The sequence below is a fragment of the Dermacentor andersoni genome, chromosome 3 (genome assembly GCF_023375885.2).
Source record: "Dermacentor andersoni chromosome 3, qqDerAnde1_hic_scaffold, whole genome shotgun sequence".
Lineage (NCBI taxonomy): Eukaryota > Metazoa > Arthropoda > Arachnida > Ixodida > Ixodidae > Dermacentor > Dermacentor andersoni.
In genome coordinates, this window is record NC_092816.1 from 30,395,653 (window position 1) to 30,413,963 (window position 18,311).

The 18,311-nt window shown below is 41.2% G+C and overlaps 1 protein-coding gene across 1 annotated transcript; it reads right to left on the reverse strand.

The window, feature by feature from the left end:
• Nucleotides 1-17,328, reverse strand: LOC126518055 (dehydrogenase/reductase SDR family member 7-like). The gene is made up of 8 exons (XM_050167917.3): nucleotides 16,844-17,328; nucleotides 15,945-16,094; nucleotides 13,955-14,061; nucleotides 13,656-13,851; nucleotides 8,859-8,905; nucleotides 5,508-5,630; nucleotides 2,311-2,477; nucleotides 1-432 (listed from the first exon to the last, which is right to left on the reverse strand). Exons 1-8 carry the CDS (start codon nucleotides 16,971-16,973, stop codon nucleotides 372-374), a joined length of 981 nt encoding a protein of 326 aa, XP_050023874.2. The 5' UTR covers nucleotides 16,974-17,328; the 3' UTR covers nucleotides 1-371.
• Between the last annotated feature and the right edge of the window lie 983 nt (nucleotides 17,329-18,311).

Sequence of the window (18,311 nt, forward strand, 5' to 3'; positions counted from 1 at the left end):
TGTGGTTCTGAACTCTGCATTTTATTCTGTATAAAAACAGGTATCTCAGCAACAATATCAGTCATATTAATACAACTTGCATAGGAATGCACAACTGCCCTCATGAAGTTATCAGGTTCATGACATCACCAAAACATATCTACACCAGCGTGTCAAATTGTACATATACTACACTTACTCACACACGTACACTTTAAATTAAGCTTGATCGAGATGCTTTGTACCTGCAGGATGCTTTAGTATGCACCTGATATGTGTGCTTCTGTGTTGATACAAGAGCATGAGCAAACATGTACTGAAAAACAAGGTCACTTAACCATCATACGCGCAGCTATGGTACAACAACCTGCCACTGGAATGTTTCAGCGGCTCTACTGGCCCTCCCTCATCTTCATCACCCTCTCCTTTGTGAAAAGGAACTTCATGATATAGCTGGAATAAAAAAAAGGCAAAAACAAGGTTAAGCTTCAGACATGTCCTGCAAATATGCACACGCATAGTATGTATTGTATCTGTGTGTTTATGGCATAAAATATTGGCCCTAGCAACAGAAAGTTCTCGAGTAATGAGGAAGTGACACTTACAAGAGACTATCACCTGGCAATTTAATGTCTGGCAATTCTTTGTCACTTGCACTGAACTTTTAACCAAGTAATTGTACCTGCCAGTAAAAAAATGCATTATCGATGCAGTTCCTGCACCAAGGGTTTAGAATAGGGGCCTGAAAAAGTTTGGGGCCCCAAAGAGCTTTGCGGGTGTTAGTGTTAGGGCACACAGGAGTGACGAGATTTAGAATAGGGCTTTGCCAGTGCGGATATCATCTTGTGCTTGCAGCGCCACTATGGCGTCAAAGAAAAGCTATTATAAATTAATAAAGTACACCGTTTTATGATAAGAATGATATTTATATTCCTGTTTCTGCATTTAATTAAAATTTAGAGCTTGTTATACTATCAGTAAGCGATTAGTTTCACTTAGTTTTGAGTAACCAACTTTACATGCCTTCACCAGTCAAGCTAAGCCGTGTTAGGCCTACGAGCCATGAAATCGACAATCGAATTCAGAATTAGAGGCATCTAATAAATCAATCTTCATAACACACGCTAGTTGAGAGTAAGCGATAACCACAGTCACTTTTCCTAGCTTGCGAACTTCACGCGTTACGATGGATCGAGCCATGTTTGGTGCAAGGTTAGAGCCGTCGCTTCAATGCCGCCATGTTTGTCGATGCAAAGCCTTTGGGGCAGCTTTTGGGGCTCCCGCTATATCAGTGAAATAAAGTGCCCGATGCAAAGCTCAAATGTAGTTGGCATTTCATGGATTCGCAGTGGCTTTGACAATATTTTTTTAGGGCCTAAAATGTTTGGGGCCCTACTCTAAGACTTTCTGTTAGCTTCACATTCACGAAGTAACCAAATAATAAGGCACTGATGACCCCATATTAGATCTCGAAGCCTTGATATAGGGGGGGGGAGGGGGGGGGGGTGCTGTGGCTACAGACATATTTATAATCCAAAAACAAAATTTAGGCAACCTTTTATTCAGAAATGTATAAAACCAGTAAGCTACAGCATAGAAAAGCACAATTTTAATGTCAACACAATCTAAAACGACAAATGCCAGTGCAGTTATATTGTGAAAAGAAAGTGCCTGTTCATCCGTCCAATATGCATGGTGCATGCAATGCTGAATGTTATGTTTATAGTTTGAGCTCATTGTGGTCAAAGGTAAGTTTCAGCTATAAATAAGGTAACTGGCAAAGTCATTCAAGGATTGTGCTTTATAAATGGCAACCTTAAAAGCGGATGGGACTCAGTAAAAAAATCCATGTGGTCTGCACCTACTTGCTGTGCCATTTCCCAAGTGCTCCTAGATAATGTAGCCTCAAAGACCATAACACATTTATCTGATAAAAAAAGTGCACTCACTGACCAAGTGAAGGTGAAAAAAAGTGTTGGGAGCCGTATGGTTTTCTTGATCACAATAAGTGTTATCAAGGAACTTTCATCACACTAAAACTGATCAAGAAACTTTCATCACACTGAAAGTGTGATCAAAGAACTTCGACCAAATGAAATGTGTGTGAAACGCAAGTTTTAGTGTGATCAAGGAACCTGTACGGGTCTCGAAACATCTGTTTTTTCACCTTGACTTGGTCAGTGACTGCGATTTCTTCCCAATACCTGACCAGATGAACTTTTGTCTAACTTGACTATGAAACAAGCTTATTTCCTTCATATCTCCATCTGCTAGACCTTAGCTAGATCACAGCAATAACAATGACTGCAAAAAAAACAAAAGTGCACTCACTTTCTGAATATGGATGGCATATACTGTGCCAAATACATGGTAAGCAGGATGGGATTCTGGGAAATCCAAACTTCGTCCATCTTATTGGCTATGGCAACTGCGATGAGCTGAGCGCAGCGTTCGGTGGGCATGAGTCGAGACTTAGGTGTGTCCTTCATGTTGTACAGCTGTAGGGAACAATGCAAAACCAAACAAAGTTAAAATGAAGAGTTATCACTCATACATGCTGTTGTACATTGGAACAGCAACGACACTGAATAGTTTGTTTCACATTGAGGCAATGCATAGGAAATTCTATAGGAAATCCATTTTTCCCCCTATAAAGGAGTACTGACAACATTTTTACATGTCATTTTCTTTGTTATATGAACGTTTGAACCTTATAAACCCTACAAAAAATACTGGCAACCTTTAGAGTGCCCTACACAATTTACTATAACACGTCTTTGTTTATAAAAACAAGTTTTGGCTTTGATACCCAAGAGGTTATGTGTCATGACGTTGCAATACAGTGGCTTGCTTTATTCCTGCAAGTGCTCTGGGTGCTTAACACGAGCGAAGCCAGAAGAAATGTGCAATATGCAATGTCATCATAATTAGTTTTGCTGCTACTATACTATACGATGTCAGAAAACTGCCCTGCATGTCACGACGTCACAATAATGTTGACGCAAGGTCCAGCATTTGGAGACCAACTTTAACACCTAATGAAAGACAGTTTAACCTCCATATAACGAGCTTCAATATAACGAAATTTGTGATATAACAAAGGTAACTAGAACTTCTTGTCCACAGAACATGTACTAGAGATCTCAACATAACGAGGTGTGTTTATGCACGATTTCAATCAAATAAAATTCCACTGCCACCGCAAAGGAATACCAAAACAAAAAATGGTTGGGGCACGTTTCTATTTCTAGTGCGGTCATGGCTGCACATGGCCGTCAGTGCAGCTGAGCAGATACGCAGCTTGCTAGCCCCGTTTTAGAGGTAATGTGCCTCTGTACAAAGAATTGGCGTGCAAAGATGGCTTGGCAGTACATGTGCCGTCTTCACATGCTTTTAGTACTGGAGGTTGCGTAATGAGTTTCGGAGATACGCTGAAGCAAGAGGCAGACGAAGCATTCGCTCTCTGCTGCTAGCGTTTTTCACGATAGCGGTGTGCCGCTGTAGGCGACACTATCAACCGGGAGGGAAGAGCGGGTGTAGAAGCATGGCTGGCTTTGCTTCGTACCACCGATCTGGAGATATTGTCGACACGGCATGAAACCGTATCTTTCGTAGACAACTCTCAAATTCAACAAAATTAATTTTGTCTCATTCAAACTTGGTTTTTCGAACTGCCCTATAATATAGAAAACATTGCAGCCCCTGCTGTGCAAGAAAATTTCTTCGGCAGCATTACTTATTTGCATTCAATAAAGAAATTTCGATATGAAGAAATAAATTGCCAGTTTTACCAGCTTTGCTTTATCGAGGTTTAACTGTTCTGTTTTGTATTTCCTCAACCTTCACACTTGCTAAACGTCCTTTTAGGGGCGAAAAGAGTGCAAGAAGCTTGCAACATGCAAATTAAATTGTGAAATTCTCAGGTCTTACATGCCAAAACCATGATCTGACTATGAGGCACATTGTAGTGGAGGACTCTGGATTAGTTATGACCACCTGGGGTTCTTTAATGTGCTCACAATGCATGATACACAAGCATTCTTGTATCCCGCCTCCATTGTAATGCAGCTGCTGTGGCCAGTATCAAACCTGCAACCTCATTCTCAGCAGTGCCACCTTGAATATATGTGTCAGTGGCATCACTGAGGGGGAGGGTGTGTAAGCAACCAATGTCGTCACCACCACTGAAGACATATCGGAAACAGTGTCGCAAGGGGCGGTTTCCGTCTGCATGCCTGCAGCGAGTGCTATCATTGTTCCCTTGATCATCATTAGAAAGACAGATCTTCATGCCTTCTTTTTTTTATTATTTGTTTTCTTCAATTACATGGCTATGCATGTAGTTCCACATATAGTAAAAAAGTGTACTTTTCTTCTTCCACATAACTATTTCTTTACTATATACCAGTCTCCACTATATCAGTGAAAAGAAATACATGGACACCTATGAGTATTCGGGACCGATGTTTCTTCTCTACAAGAAGATTCTATTGCACAAGGAAAATGAATACAATAGGCAGGCACTAAAAAAGACTGGGATACAGCAACTCCGATATCTCAATGCCAAGAATTATAAAAATGATACTTTAGGGGTGCTTGAGACTTTGAATAATGCAACAGGCATTTTGAACGTAGGCCTTCCGTGGTGCATCCATTTCTATGAGATGCAGTGCATATATAAGTGTGCCAGCTAACATTGGCCAAGCTGTTAAATAAAAAAACGGCATGAAAAACACTGTCAGATACAACTTTAAGACCCATGGTCTTCAGTCACCACACCTGTGATAACCAAACACCAAAGTCTTATAATTGTATTCTGCACCATGATTCTTTAATAGTTTTTCATTTTACAGCAAAGCTGTTTAGGGCTACTTTCGCCAGGATTGTGTCCGTGTGTTTAAGACTACGTATCATCATTTCCATTGGCTCCAGCGTCGTCTTCCACAGCTGGCTCGTTGGCGCCCCTCTGTGCAAATGCACTCAAGCCAGTGCTCATCGTCGTAATTAAGAAACACGGACATAACCAATTTTATAGCGATACTGTTAAGACTATATCCCCCAGGATTGTGTGTGTGTAGTCACAAAAATCCACATAAGTGGGCCGATCCCGAAGATAGTGCAATGCCGGGCCAACCCGCGGGGGAGGTGAAGCAGGCGTTAAGCAGTCTCCATATGTGGGCCGATCCCGAAGATAGTGCAATATCAGGCCAACCCGCTGCGGAGATGTAGTTCGCCATTAAGGAGCCCACATACACAGCTTTGCTGGGAAGGGCACCGAGTTTTTTTTCTGTTCTTTTTCAACATTTTGGTAGACAAACAATATCTTTTCTTGGAATATCCCACACTTTTCCTACATTAAAACAGCATTGACAGCCAAGTTGCCAGCACTTCTTTCCATGCCTGAAAACACAGCCGTCGTCCGTTCTGCACAGGCCAATCATCGCATCGCTGGTTCACAAACAAACCACATGGTGCTGCCACAATGTGTGAAAGTTATGGATCGTGAATAAACTTGGAGATACACTCACCTTGCCAGGGGTGGCAGTAAATGCACGCTCCCGGATACGCGAGAATACAGGTCCCGGACAGGTGACGGTGACATCTAAACCTCCCAGAATCACACCTTCCAAGCGCAAGCACTCATAATAGCCCTGGAATTTTATGCACACACTGTTAACATATTGGCACATGATGCACGATGCTTAAACAATACATGATGATCTCGCACGTGAATGCTAGCTTGACATATTGTGAACAAGCAGCATAAGCGTCATGCACAAGACACTCAGACCTATGAGACTGACAGAGGACAACAGCAAAAATTGAAAGTAAATGTGGCTCATAACCATCTAAATTCTATATAAAATGTGCACACAGCAATGTAGATATGACTGAACTAAAGCACAGCTCAGGGCAAAAAAAGTTGAAGCCATTTCTACTAACGTAACAATGTTAGCACTATATACCCCAAACAGTCATTGCAATACAGTGGCACAGACCTACAAAATACAACAATTAAATATTTCAAACTGTAGAACTGTTCACACAGCAAGGAATGCGTACAAAAAACGGTTGTTAATAATGTTCAGAGTTGGACTAAATCCAAATGCAGAAGTGACTGAAAAGAGCTGTTTCACTAAAAGGGTATCTCACATAAGTGAGAAAAGTGCTATTACTCATTTTCCATCACAAGTATGTCAAGGAAGTGGGGAATGCACTGCTAAAACACATTGATATGGGTGTGCTAATATTTGAAACCTTCAAATAACGAATCGAATAGTGTATGATTTGGTCTTCGAATCGAACAGTCACCATTCGTAAATGGGAATACTTGAATATGTGAACTGCGCCCAAATAAAGAAAATTTGCAGGAATGGTGGTGTGTTTTCGCCCCCGCAGGCATAGTATAGACATAAAACACGAGAGCTTGTGCAGTGGAGCAAACTACGTCACTTAGGTAGCCACACTTTACAGGCTTCACAATGATCACTCACACCATCAGAAGAGCCTTGTGCATGCAAAGAGCCTACTTGTTTACTCCTGAAGCTTCATTCCTGGTTTTAATAAACAATGTTTTATAATGTACAATGTAATGACAGAAACTTGACAATTTTAATAATACTGCGATGTGAACACCAATTTATGAGAATTGTGATAATGGCTATTCATTATTCCAAATCTATTCTCAAGGTATTCAATATTCTATTCAATTCGATTCTGGCACTATTAGATTCATATTCGATTTGGTCTCAAGAACCTCTATTCGCAATCCCCTACACACTGGCATAAAGGGACATTAAAGATAAAAATAACTGAAGCTATTTTAGTAAATCACCTTTTTAGAATACCAAGAAAGCCACTCTTAGACAGAAGAGTGCTGATAAGCCAGAAAAGATGCAAAAATGAAAAACTGGTTAGCTTACCACCTCGCCATGAAGTCATGACTTCGAGAGCCTCTGCTCACACCTAGTTTATTTTTCACCGGTAAAGATGGATTACCTACATTATATTCATTCTAGAAGTGCGAATGACTTAATTAAGCAAGTTTTGATAGCTTTTTACTGTACCATAACCACCAAAGTACCAGAAAATACTTTCCAATTCATAACATCCCAGTGACGTACCAGCACTGGAGTTTTGGTGTGAAATCCAAAACATGGAACCTTGGCCTTTATTTTTTTTCTATTAGTCAACCACTCATCACAAAATTAGTGAAAATAATGTTTTGACAGAATACTTTAACAGACTCAACTGCTTTACTGCTCTTATTTAGATCCACTTAGATCCACCTAAGGCAACACTTCACTTTGATATAATACAATGTAGCAACACTACAATTTGTCGACGCACAGGTACCCTGGCTAGCTTGCTTAACAAGTTGGGTCATGTTAAGAGGAAGCTTTAGCTCGCGCCGAACTCCGACGCGGCCTATTCAAATACATGTAAAACGCAAAACCATTTTTCTGAGATAACCCTTAGTCCAATTTTAATGAAATTGGTTTCATTTGAGAGAGAAAGTTAAATTCTAGTGACTGTTGGAAGCAGAATTTCGATTTAAGGCTTGAAATTTGTTGAAAAGATTTTCAAATATACGGCCGTTTGAAAAAAATAGAAGCACGAAGTTTACAAATTCATTGCTCTGCATCAAGAACAGATATCGCAGTTCTGTAAACAGCATACATTAGATCATTCAAAGCGGACAAATTCGATATATCATTTTACATCTTATGTGAATTTGTTACATTGGTTACAAGGGTTCTGCAAAAGCTATATTTGCATATCACTAAATTTTTTTATATTTATGTGTAACATATCAATTTTGTCCGATTTAGATGTACTATTATTAGATGCAATTCACAGAATTGCATTATCATATTTGGTTGTTGAGCTACAAAGTTCTAAACTTCATAGTTGGAAAATTTTTTATTTTTGCCAATTTTTCATAAAATATCGACAACCCAACTCAAATTTGAAACCGACAGTCGCTAGATTTTAAGTTTTTCTTTTAAATGCAACAAACCTCGTCAAATTTGGTGCAGTGGTTGCCGAGAAAAACGAATTCTCCTTTTACATGTATTTAGATAGGAGCACCCGAGCTAAAGCTTCCTTTTAATGCCGACTGTCTGATGAATCAATATATTGCCTATAAAGGGTGCCTAGAAGGCTCAGTGTTAATTTTGCCAACTTGTCATTTCATGGTACCGGTGCCTTCAACTGTGCCTCCATCAGAACCAATAAAACTATGCGCAGCACCAGACTGAGACAACAACCAAGTTCAGTCATGTTAGTGCGAAGACTCTTCATATGTAACTAAACAGTTATCGCTTTGCCAGTCTCATTTAAAAGCAAGGTGGCAAGGCGAGAGTTGGTCAGGATTAATTATAGTATGAAACAGAGCCAACAAGCAGACAAAAGGAAGAATAAACAACAATCAGTGCTGTGTTGTCATTTATTCTTTCATTTCTCCCTGTTCTGGTCTTTAGAGTTGTCTTCCACACTTTTAAAAAAAATGTACGCCCTTCGTGGTGTATCTTGTCCCACAACAATAATCGTCGTACGAATTGCCCATATTTGCTTTCTTTAACTCTGAGCCCCGTACTTCCATGCCATGAATGGCATGCACGTTATGAGCGTGACATAGCATTCTCGAAGCGAAAGTAGCGAGCGCAGCGTATTCAAGAAAGGAAACGCAAGCAAGGCAGATGACGATTATTGTTGTGGGACAAATATACACCCCAAAGGTTGCAGCTGTTTAAGAGTGCACTTATGATGTAAATTTAGCAGAAGCAGTAAAAGATTATCAGCAAGAAGGCTTAGTCATTGTCTGTGAATGAACAGGGTAAAAATATTCGTTTAGTAAGTATTATTCTTTTACATACCTGGAGTGCATGCTTGGAACCAGTGTAGGTGGCTGAGAAAGGTGCCCCTGGCGAAAGAACAAAAGACTTGCTATATGTGCAGCAAGGCCAGAAAATGAGCAAGGGCTACAATAATGCTAGAGTGTTATCGCTAACTTCTGTCAGTGCAATACACGAAAGGATTTCACAGACTGCCGCGACCATTTGCAAAAGTAACATTAGAAAAATGTTTCCTTAACACTCAGCTTCATGTAGTTTTTCTAATAAGGTCAGAAAAAGATGGCAATGTGCATGACGTGGCAGCACAATGGATGACATGCTTGATAAGACAATGCGCAAAATGTGATACTGGGAAGCAAATTCCTTGAGCTATGCTGTGTTGCCATGCGAAGGACTGGACAAAGTTGTGCATGCCTATTTTCAAGTAGATGGCTGCAAGATTACCAATAAGCGAAGCTAAACACATTCGACCAGCTGCAGCCACTTCGCTACCATGTGCTTTCAATAATAGTATTAATAATGACAATCATTAACATCAAACGTGGGAGTTGTATAATAGCTCCCACACAGATTCTTATAAGCTAAAACAATTCACAAGCAACTAGCATCTTGTAACAGCAGGGAGAAGAAAGCGCCTAGAACAACATTTCGCCAGCCTGCTCCCTCCACATATAGCAATGTCCCAGTGACTGTAGTAAAGCCAACTGATCATTTTCATGATCCAAAAGTGTGCCTTTCTGCACTACACATTTGCCAAACTAGAGGCTCGTTGTTCAAACAGAATGAATTATGGGGGTTTTACGAGCCAAAACCACGATATGATTATGAGGCACTTTGTAGTGGGGGACTTCGGATTAATTTCGACCACAAGGGGATCTTTAACAACCCCCCAATATATGGGACACTGGCGTTTTTGCATTTTCCCATCAAAATGCAGCCGGGATTTGATCATGTGCTGAAGCTTGTCTCTTGCGCATGTTCTCATGACGAGAGCCACATGTACATTTTCCATGTCGTAATACAAGCAAACTTTGCTTGTACACATTGTTTGCAAAAATCACTACGCCACCATTGGTTGGCAAATGCCTTGCAGGAAAGCTAGCTTTACAATTATGAAAATGATTTATTCACCCAGCAGTTCAAAGTCTATTTGGCATACAGTCAAACATGTAGCACTTCTTTCTTAAAAAGATTTCGATCATTTAAAACCACATGCGCAAATTATCAGCTGCAGGTATTATGAAGAAGTAATAACTATACCTTGGCTATTGCATTCGTAACATGGAACATCGAGTATCCCACCAAACATGATAGCAAAGTGATTGTGTGTAGGAATACTCTGCAGTCTCAAGTGAACCGTTTGCTTTCTATTATTCACCTGGTTTGCCACGCGGCATAATGTGGGAACGAAATTACACATACGCATGGAGGTCTGTTTCATGTAAACACTAGAACAGCTACTCATGAAGTGTATTGTCCATATTTGTGAAGTACTGGAGTCATTGTGTGAGCAGAAGGTGCAATTGACCTAAAGATCAAATGTCCACTTTCTTGCCCCTACTACATAGAACAGGCAAAAACAAATTGCATACAAATCTACAATGTGCTTGTACAGGACAAGTAGGTGTGTGTTTGCACATTTGAATATGAATATTAGTGTTGAGCCGCTGAATGTGGATCTGCCCCTGCACATTGCCAGCCACACCCACACCTTATCACCTCTTTCATGGCATGACAGCTATCCAAAGCATGGCAGAAGTACTTTACATGCCAATGCCCATGCTGAAAAATAATGGCCATGTTCCTTGCAGCAACATCACACACACTGGCTTCTTTTTTACAGCATTAACTCCAGTTCTTGTGATGCAATGCAATAGCACATAACTTATGTTTCTCTACAGTATCTATGGGTGTACGTCCATCCCTAACCTCATTTCTCAAAGTGGCTCAACTTTTGGAACAAATAAAGAATTGCATACATAATTTAGAATTCTTTAATTAACTAATAAACTGCCACCACAATACTGATACATTGAGACTTTTCACCTATTTGACAGGCTATGCTACCCGATCCAGATGGTCATTAGCTGCAACTATCTTTAGTACACATCTTGAATGTTTTAAATATTCACATTTTCCTAAAAGTACAGTTGATTGGAATAAGCTGCGACAAGGTAGTAACACGTAGGAGGACTGTGAAACTGGTAAAGTTCCATGGAAGGGAAGGGTTCATGGCTAATAACAGTGCAGTGAAAACGAGGACTAAGAAAAGCACAGACAACATTAGCACTGGTGGTATACCAGCGCATTCCTTCCTCTTTCTTTTTCAGTGTGCGGATGTTATCAATGGACCAATATGATAATATCTTTAGTGACAATTTTGTTCTGGATGAAATTGTGTGTTTCACTTATTTCACCATACTTTGAGGCACTTTGACTTCCTTTTTTTTCATCATACATTGACTGTACTCAAAATCATAGGAATGACAGTGCCTGTAAAGTCATTATATACTAGAACTATATTTTTTTAATTATGGGGTTTCGCATGCCAAACTCACTATCTGATTATGAAGCATACTGTAATGGAGGACTCCGGAAATTTGGACTACCATGGTTTCTTTAATGTGCACCTAAATCTAAGTAGCCCCATGGGTGTTTTCACATTTTGCCTCTATCGAACTGTGGCCGCCATGGCCAGGATTAGATCCCACGACCTCGGGCTTAGCAGCACAACACCATATCCACTAAGCAACCATGGCAGGTTCACTATATACCAAGTTGCTTTATGCTGAATGTGCTTCCCCCTTTTTTTTGTCAACTGTACACCTGCTTGGTACTACTGTGTCAAAACTGTTGCATAAGAATGCATTATTTATTTGGGGTGTACGAATAGTGCTCTTTGAGACCGAATCGAATAGTTCCAGAAGCATATCGAATAATACACAGCCTTTATCACATTACAATATCAACTAACGTTCACATCCTGGTATTATGTTAGAAATTTGCTGTCACAGTACATAACGAAGCATTGTTTATTAAAAGCACAAACAGCATTACGAGCTAACAAGTAGTTCCTTCGCATGCACAGGACTCTTCAGATAGTGCGATTGATCACTGTGTAGCTTGTAAGGTATGGCTATCTAGGCAATGTAACCTGCTCCACTAGGCAAGCTCTCTTATTTTATGTCTATACTATGCCTAATGGGGTGAAAAATTTCCTATATTTTTGCTCCAATTTTATGTTTAATTAACTGCAGTTGACATGTAGAAATATTCAAGAAAAGTATTAGAAAAATATTCACATTTTCAAACAGCGACTATCAATTCAAAGACCAAATCGAATGGAACACTATTCAATTTGTTGTTGGAAAGTTTTGAATATTTGCGCACCCCTACTACACTGTGTTCAAAATTAAGCTTTATGGTTTTCTTAAGATTAGGCACTGGGAGGCATGCGAAGACCACCTGTGCAAATAAGTTATGTGGCCAGGGGAACACAAAGTGAGATGATATTTATTGCTGTCAGCAGCCCAATTAAATAAATTTGAGTAACTTATTGTTGACTGCAGCAAGTGGGTGTGTTTGTATTGAAAAGTTAGAGGCAGTCGTGTTTCTGCATAGTATCAGTTGGAATTCTAGAACATCTGTGCTCCGAGATATCCGACTCCAAATTTTAGTTGTCGTTCGCATAATTGTGCATGCAAAAGAGTTTGGACAGGTGCAAAGCGCATCCCTGATGTGACGTGGCTCTTGCGTGCAGCGCTTAGTCTGACAGCAGGTGGAGGCATTGGCAAAGATTATAACTGTCCCCCTACCCCTCTCAGCTGGCAAAATAAAAATCGAAGAACCTGGAACAACTGTCGTAACACGCGACCGTGCATCCTGTAATGATGGCGGCAGCTGCCATACAGAGAATGTGCACAAACAAAGGCCGGAGGACAGTGCAAGTGCATAATGGTGACTAGATGAGCGGGCATGGTCCTTGCCTGGGCTATGCAAATAACGTGACTGCAGATTTCCAAGTACTGGGAGTTTTATTGAAATCAAGAGTAACAACTGCACGCAACACCGCACTGTCATATCATTAGATTTCGATAGATTTCGCCAGCCTAGAGGGGAGGAGGAACAGTTCTCTTTGCCTATACCTCCGCCCTGTTGTTAGACTAAACGCTGCATGCAAGAGCCATGTCACATCATGGAGGAGCTTTGTGCTGATCCTCCCTCTCTTGCGTGCATAATCATGCAAACAACAATTAAGATTTGGAGTCGGACAGCGGAGCATTGACATGCTAGAAGAATTTTTCCAAATGAATCTGTAGAAATATGACTGCCTCTAGCCTTTGAATACAAACACACACTTACTGCAGTGAATAAAAAATTAATTATTAAATTTTTGTTCATTGGTCTGCTGACAGTGATAATTATCTCACTTTGTATCCCCTTGGCAACATAACTTATTTGCACAGGTGGTATTTGCATGCTTCCCAGTGCCTAAATTTAAGAAAACCATAAAGCTTAATTTTGAACACCCGGTAAATGTATAAACAAAAAAGAATCTTGTAAAAGCAGCTTAGTACATAGCACATAAAAAAAAAGACAATTAGTCACATTAGGACTGGGGCGAAGAAGCTCCGATATATTCCAGTGCCTTCTTTTTACTAGACTGGATTTGTATTGTGAAAACAGTAGGTGTGGTGTGATGAAACTATTGACACTCTAATCTGAATACTTGCCTACATGGGCTACTTAATTCAAGGCATACCGCAACTTTTGTCAAGTCTAAATATGCACAGAAGAGACAAAGCGAGAGGGACTTACCAAGCTTTCCAGCCGTGCTGCTGGTGACCACAATATGACCTTGCACGCCCTTTTCCTTAAAATACTTCACAACACACCGCGTAAGAGATATGGCACCGAAGACGTTGCAGTCAAACATCTCTTTGTCGATCTCGACAGGAATATCCTCAAAGTCAGCTCGCTGGCTACGGCCAGCATTGTTAACCAGGACATCCAACTGGGAAGAAAAAGAGTGCAGTACTTTAATGATCAAGACAGGTGGTGCACCTCCACAGAACCACCATAAATGCTAAGTAACTGTTGGGCAAACTAATACAAACCTTGCCAAAATGGTCCAGGACCTTTTGAAGCTGCTCGCTGTGTGTCGAGAAGTTGCAAATGCTGAATGGGAGAACAAGGACTTCTGTCCCTTTGTCTTTACCAAACTCTATAAAAGTAGAGAAAATTGAGTACTGTTAACTTAGTGTTCAGGGATTTGGATAGGATACCGAAATGCGTTACACATCATTGAATTAAAGGGACACTAAACAAACATATGTTGAGCTGTATTACAGTACCCTTCAACAATACTAAGGAAGCCATGTTTCATGAGCAGACGACGAGCAAAAAACCACAAAAATGAAAGGTGTGCAGTGGCGTCTTGACGTTCACAAACTAGCTTGTCGCGACATCGTAGATATTGATGGCGTCAGCTCAGCCGAAATTTTTTAATCAAAAAAGTAAATTAACATTATATTCTAAAGGAGCCAATGACTGGATTACTGCATCACAATTACCTAAACACGAAAAATCACTTGGAAATTTACAACAGTGCCATTGTTCCAATGACAAAATTTTAAAAATGATAGCGTGACCTTCATTTCCCTTAGAGTAGTTAGCCTCTTGCCCCAAAACTTAGGAACATGGAGTTCTGACAGAACACTTAATCTAAATTAATGTAGTGTTTCACATTAGTGCCCATTAAGCTAACTAAATAAGCAAATATGCCTTCTCACTGCATACAGATCCAAAAGGATGACTGAAAAATTGGGTCACTGACCAAGCCAAAACAATATGTTATGAAGTCCAAAGAAACGCCAAGAAGATTTTATTTTGACTAGGTCAATGACCCAATTTTTCAGTCATCCTTTTACATGACATGGCAGTATTCCTTCAAATGGTTGATTACAGATTTGCTTTCAAAACCGACGGTTTATGGACAGTAATCCTGCAAAATACAAGCACTTCCTGAATCACATTTGGCTGTTTCCACCGTCAGGTTTAAAGCATTTGTGTAACTGTTAGAAGCCAATGCATGTACTGTCATTCTAATGCCTCTGAGCAGATGTTACCGCAAGTTCACAACAGCATCGTACAGATCAGTTATTTGTGGGATGTCATGATAATGAAAAAGTGTAGAAGCTACTTATCACCATCACTTGTTTTGCTGGAAAGTAACACTATAACATCATTTACAAATATTTTTGTACAACCAATGTAACAGTATCTGTGCAGGGACATTAATTCCCTTTTGTCAGCATCTGCACCATGACAGCCTTTCATCTACACATTAGTACACTGAATGTGCTGCAGCACAAGTATTTATTCTGACAAGCTTAAAGATCATCTGCGAGTTTACCAACGGGTTGTCAGCACTGAAATGTTAAAAAAAAAACTGAGTGATGCTTTTTCCATAAAATTAATGATATTCTGGGGTTTTATGCACCACAACCACAACATGATTATGAGGCACGCCGTAGTGGGAGGCTCCGGATCAATTTTGACCACCTTGGGGTTTTATAATGTGTACCCACTGAACATGGGCATTGTTGCATTCCCCCCCCATCAACATGTGGTCACCTTGGCCGGGATTTGATCCAGCGCGTTCGAGCTTAGCAGTGCAATGTCGAAGCCACTTCGTCGCTATGGTGGGTTTTCCATTACAAATTCGATTTCAGTATTTCAATATGAAAAACTAGTGTGGCCTGTGCTTGGAATACTCAGAAAAATGACGAGACAAAGGAGAGTTTAGGATTAATGTTTTCACCTGTCGGTAGGGTTCAACGGCCTCGTTTTTGCCAGACATTCAGAGTAATTAGTGAAGCCGATTGTGTGGTGCTAAATGAAAACTTAAAATGAAATATGATCGGTTGTGCTAGGTTTGAGTGCTGGTTAACTAGTGGCAGGTTTTTTTTTTTCTTTTCTAGAATAGGAGAACACAGTGAGCAAGCACTGTCAAATGTAAGCAGCAATGCTGAATAGTCTGATAATGAAATGCACACACATTGAAGGTAGGTGCAAAATAGTTTTAAAAAGTCCAGGGCTTCTTACCAAGGCAGTTGTTTTTTACAAGCTCTAGGTTCTCCAGGTTCGTGCCAGAGAGGACTAGACGAGATCCCACTTTGGCCAGCTCATACGCAAGGTACTCGCCAATGCCACTTGATGATCCTGTGATCCATATTACTTTTCCTCTCAGGGTTGCTGCAATTTGAAAATCACAGAAACGTTCCTAAATGGCCTATTTAGCAGTCATCACATTCGTAACATTGTAATCATCAGCTAATTTGAGTTTGCAACTCATACTTAAGCCTGGAAGGGGCTCTGGTCGGTGCTGCATCGATTACAGGACACGCCCCCGCCCGTTTACCTCAAACCCTCCTCTTTATTATTACTATTTCTTCATTCTAAGGATAACGTAGTCTGTTTCCTCCTAATACATTTGTTAGTTTTCCACGGTATTCGTAAACGATAAATAATATGGCGGCTAAAAAGACTTATGCTTTTCTAATTCTTTATAGTGCTGCAACTAGCTGTTTCGTGCCCGTTTAGAAGGAATGCGCACAGTGTGAGGATTCTACTTGCCCTCCTTTCTTGCAAGCGAGAGATGCACTTTACGCAATTAAAGGTGCGCGTTTTTCCCGCTTTCAAGGCTACAACTGACGCACGCAACGACTTGCACGTCTTTACTACATAATGTGAGCATGCTAAGAGCTACCGCAGTGAACGAATGAAATACATTTTTTAAACACCGTTTTAATACCTTAGGAAGAGCTCCCCGAAAGGGCGTGCAACCTAGGAAACCTGTAATGTATCGCGGATAAAGTAACTGAGGAGCAACCAGACAGCGGCTCATTGAGAAGCCGACACATGCATGAGGAAAAACATAACACGTACGAGTAGCGCTGTGACATTCAAAAAGGTTGGTTTAGCTAGACCGTAGCCAGACTTACCTATCGAACGTCCGAACTTCGACTTGAACAGAAGCGTCAGGTCGGCGTCGGCAAGTTTAAGCCAAGCAAAGAAGGCCATGAGCCCCGGTACGCCCATATAAAGGAGCCACGACACCAAACAACACGCCATGGTGCGAGCACGTTAACGCTGAAATGAGCGTCAGGGCGTCTGGCAGGTAAGCACTGCAGATAAGAGTTGAATAGCCTCGCAGCCTTGAGCGCGGCGGCGCAGCTACTCGGTTCGCACGTTGCGCTGAAGTCACCAACACAGAATGGAAGCGCCCAACGGGAATAGCACAACTGACGCACTCCGGTTGTAAAACATACAGGTGACGGGCCGTCGGCGCTCAGCGACAACTACGGCGGCCGTGAGCGCGCAGACGACAGGCGCTGCATAGAATATAAAGAAGCAAGGGCGCTGCGACTGGCTACTTCAGCCCAGCCACCAGCCATTTGGCTTGAGCAGCTTGCTTGGATTTCCCGCTACCCTCTCTCATACACCGTCGCCTCGCAACCTTCCCTTGTACCCATCGCCGTTTAAAAGGTGGCGTTGCGTTAAGCGCGTCTTTCAAATGATTCAGGCGGGATCAATGGCCAATGCATCGAGTTTACACGCTATCATTTCCGCGCTAGTGTCTTTAATTACGTCGCCAGAAATGCAACAATGTCAGCGTTGACATATGCATAGCTGAGCGCACTGTGTTCATAGGACGTCGGCACGAAAATGAGCAAGAGTTAGCAAATATTTATATAACGCGCGGAACATATAGCGAAATTCAGCACGTTACGTCCAGACAGCTAATTAAGAGTATTCGAAAATAAACCGTTTAATCATTTACATTAGTATACATGTTGAGTGCGAAATTGAACCAGAGCTGCAGTGAATTCATGTTTGCTCAGCAGAAATCCTAAGACTAGAGTAACGTCACATTCGAGATGTACTGTGTCCCACGTAACTTGTGCCAATATATTAAAATTAATCAACTGCATTAAATATTATACTCAGAGTAACGTGTCAATGAGAAAATTGTAGACCCTCCTGAAAAATTTCCGATCGAGCTTTCTTTTGCTCACTAAGCACTATGTAGAGAGAGAGAAATAAACTTTATTGCGAGACCAGGCTTCTCGAGCCCGAAGGTGGGTGGCCTCCCCAGTCCAGGTAGCCATGGCTTGCTGCCGCCGCCCGAGCCCTGTTCACCAACCGCAGCTGGCTGTGAGGGTCTTGCGTCACCAGCAGAGCCTCCCACTGGTCTTCCAATTCTTCTTCTGAATCTGCCTCTTTCTGCATGTTATCGCCTGGTGGTGGTGATGATGGTGGTGCTTGTCGATTATTCCTGCATCCAAGCACCATATGGCGCAAGCTGTTGGGCGTGTCCGGCGGGCAGAACTTGCAGTCTCGCCCGTAGGTAAGTTTTTTTTTTTTTTTCCAAGCCTGAAAGTAAGCCAGCGAAACATGAAAAAGTGATGC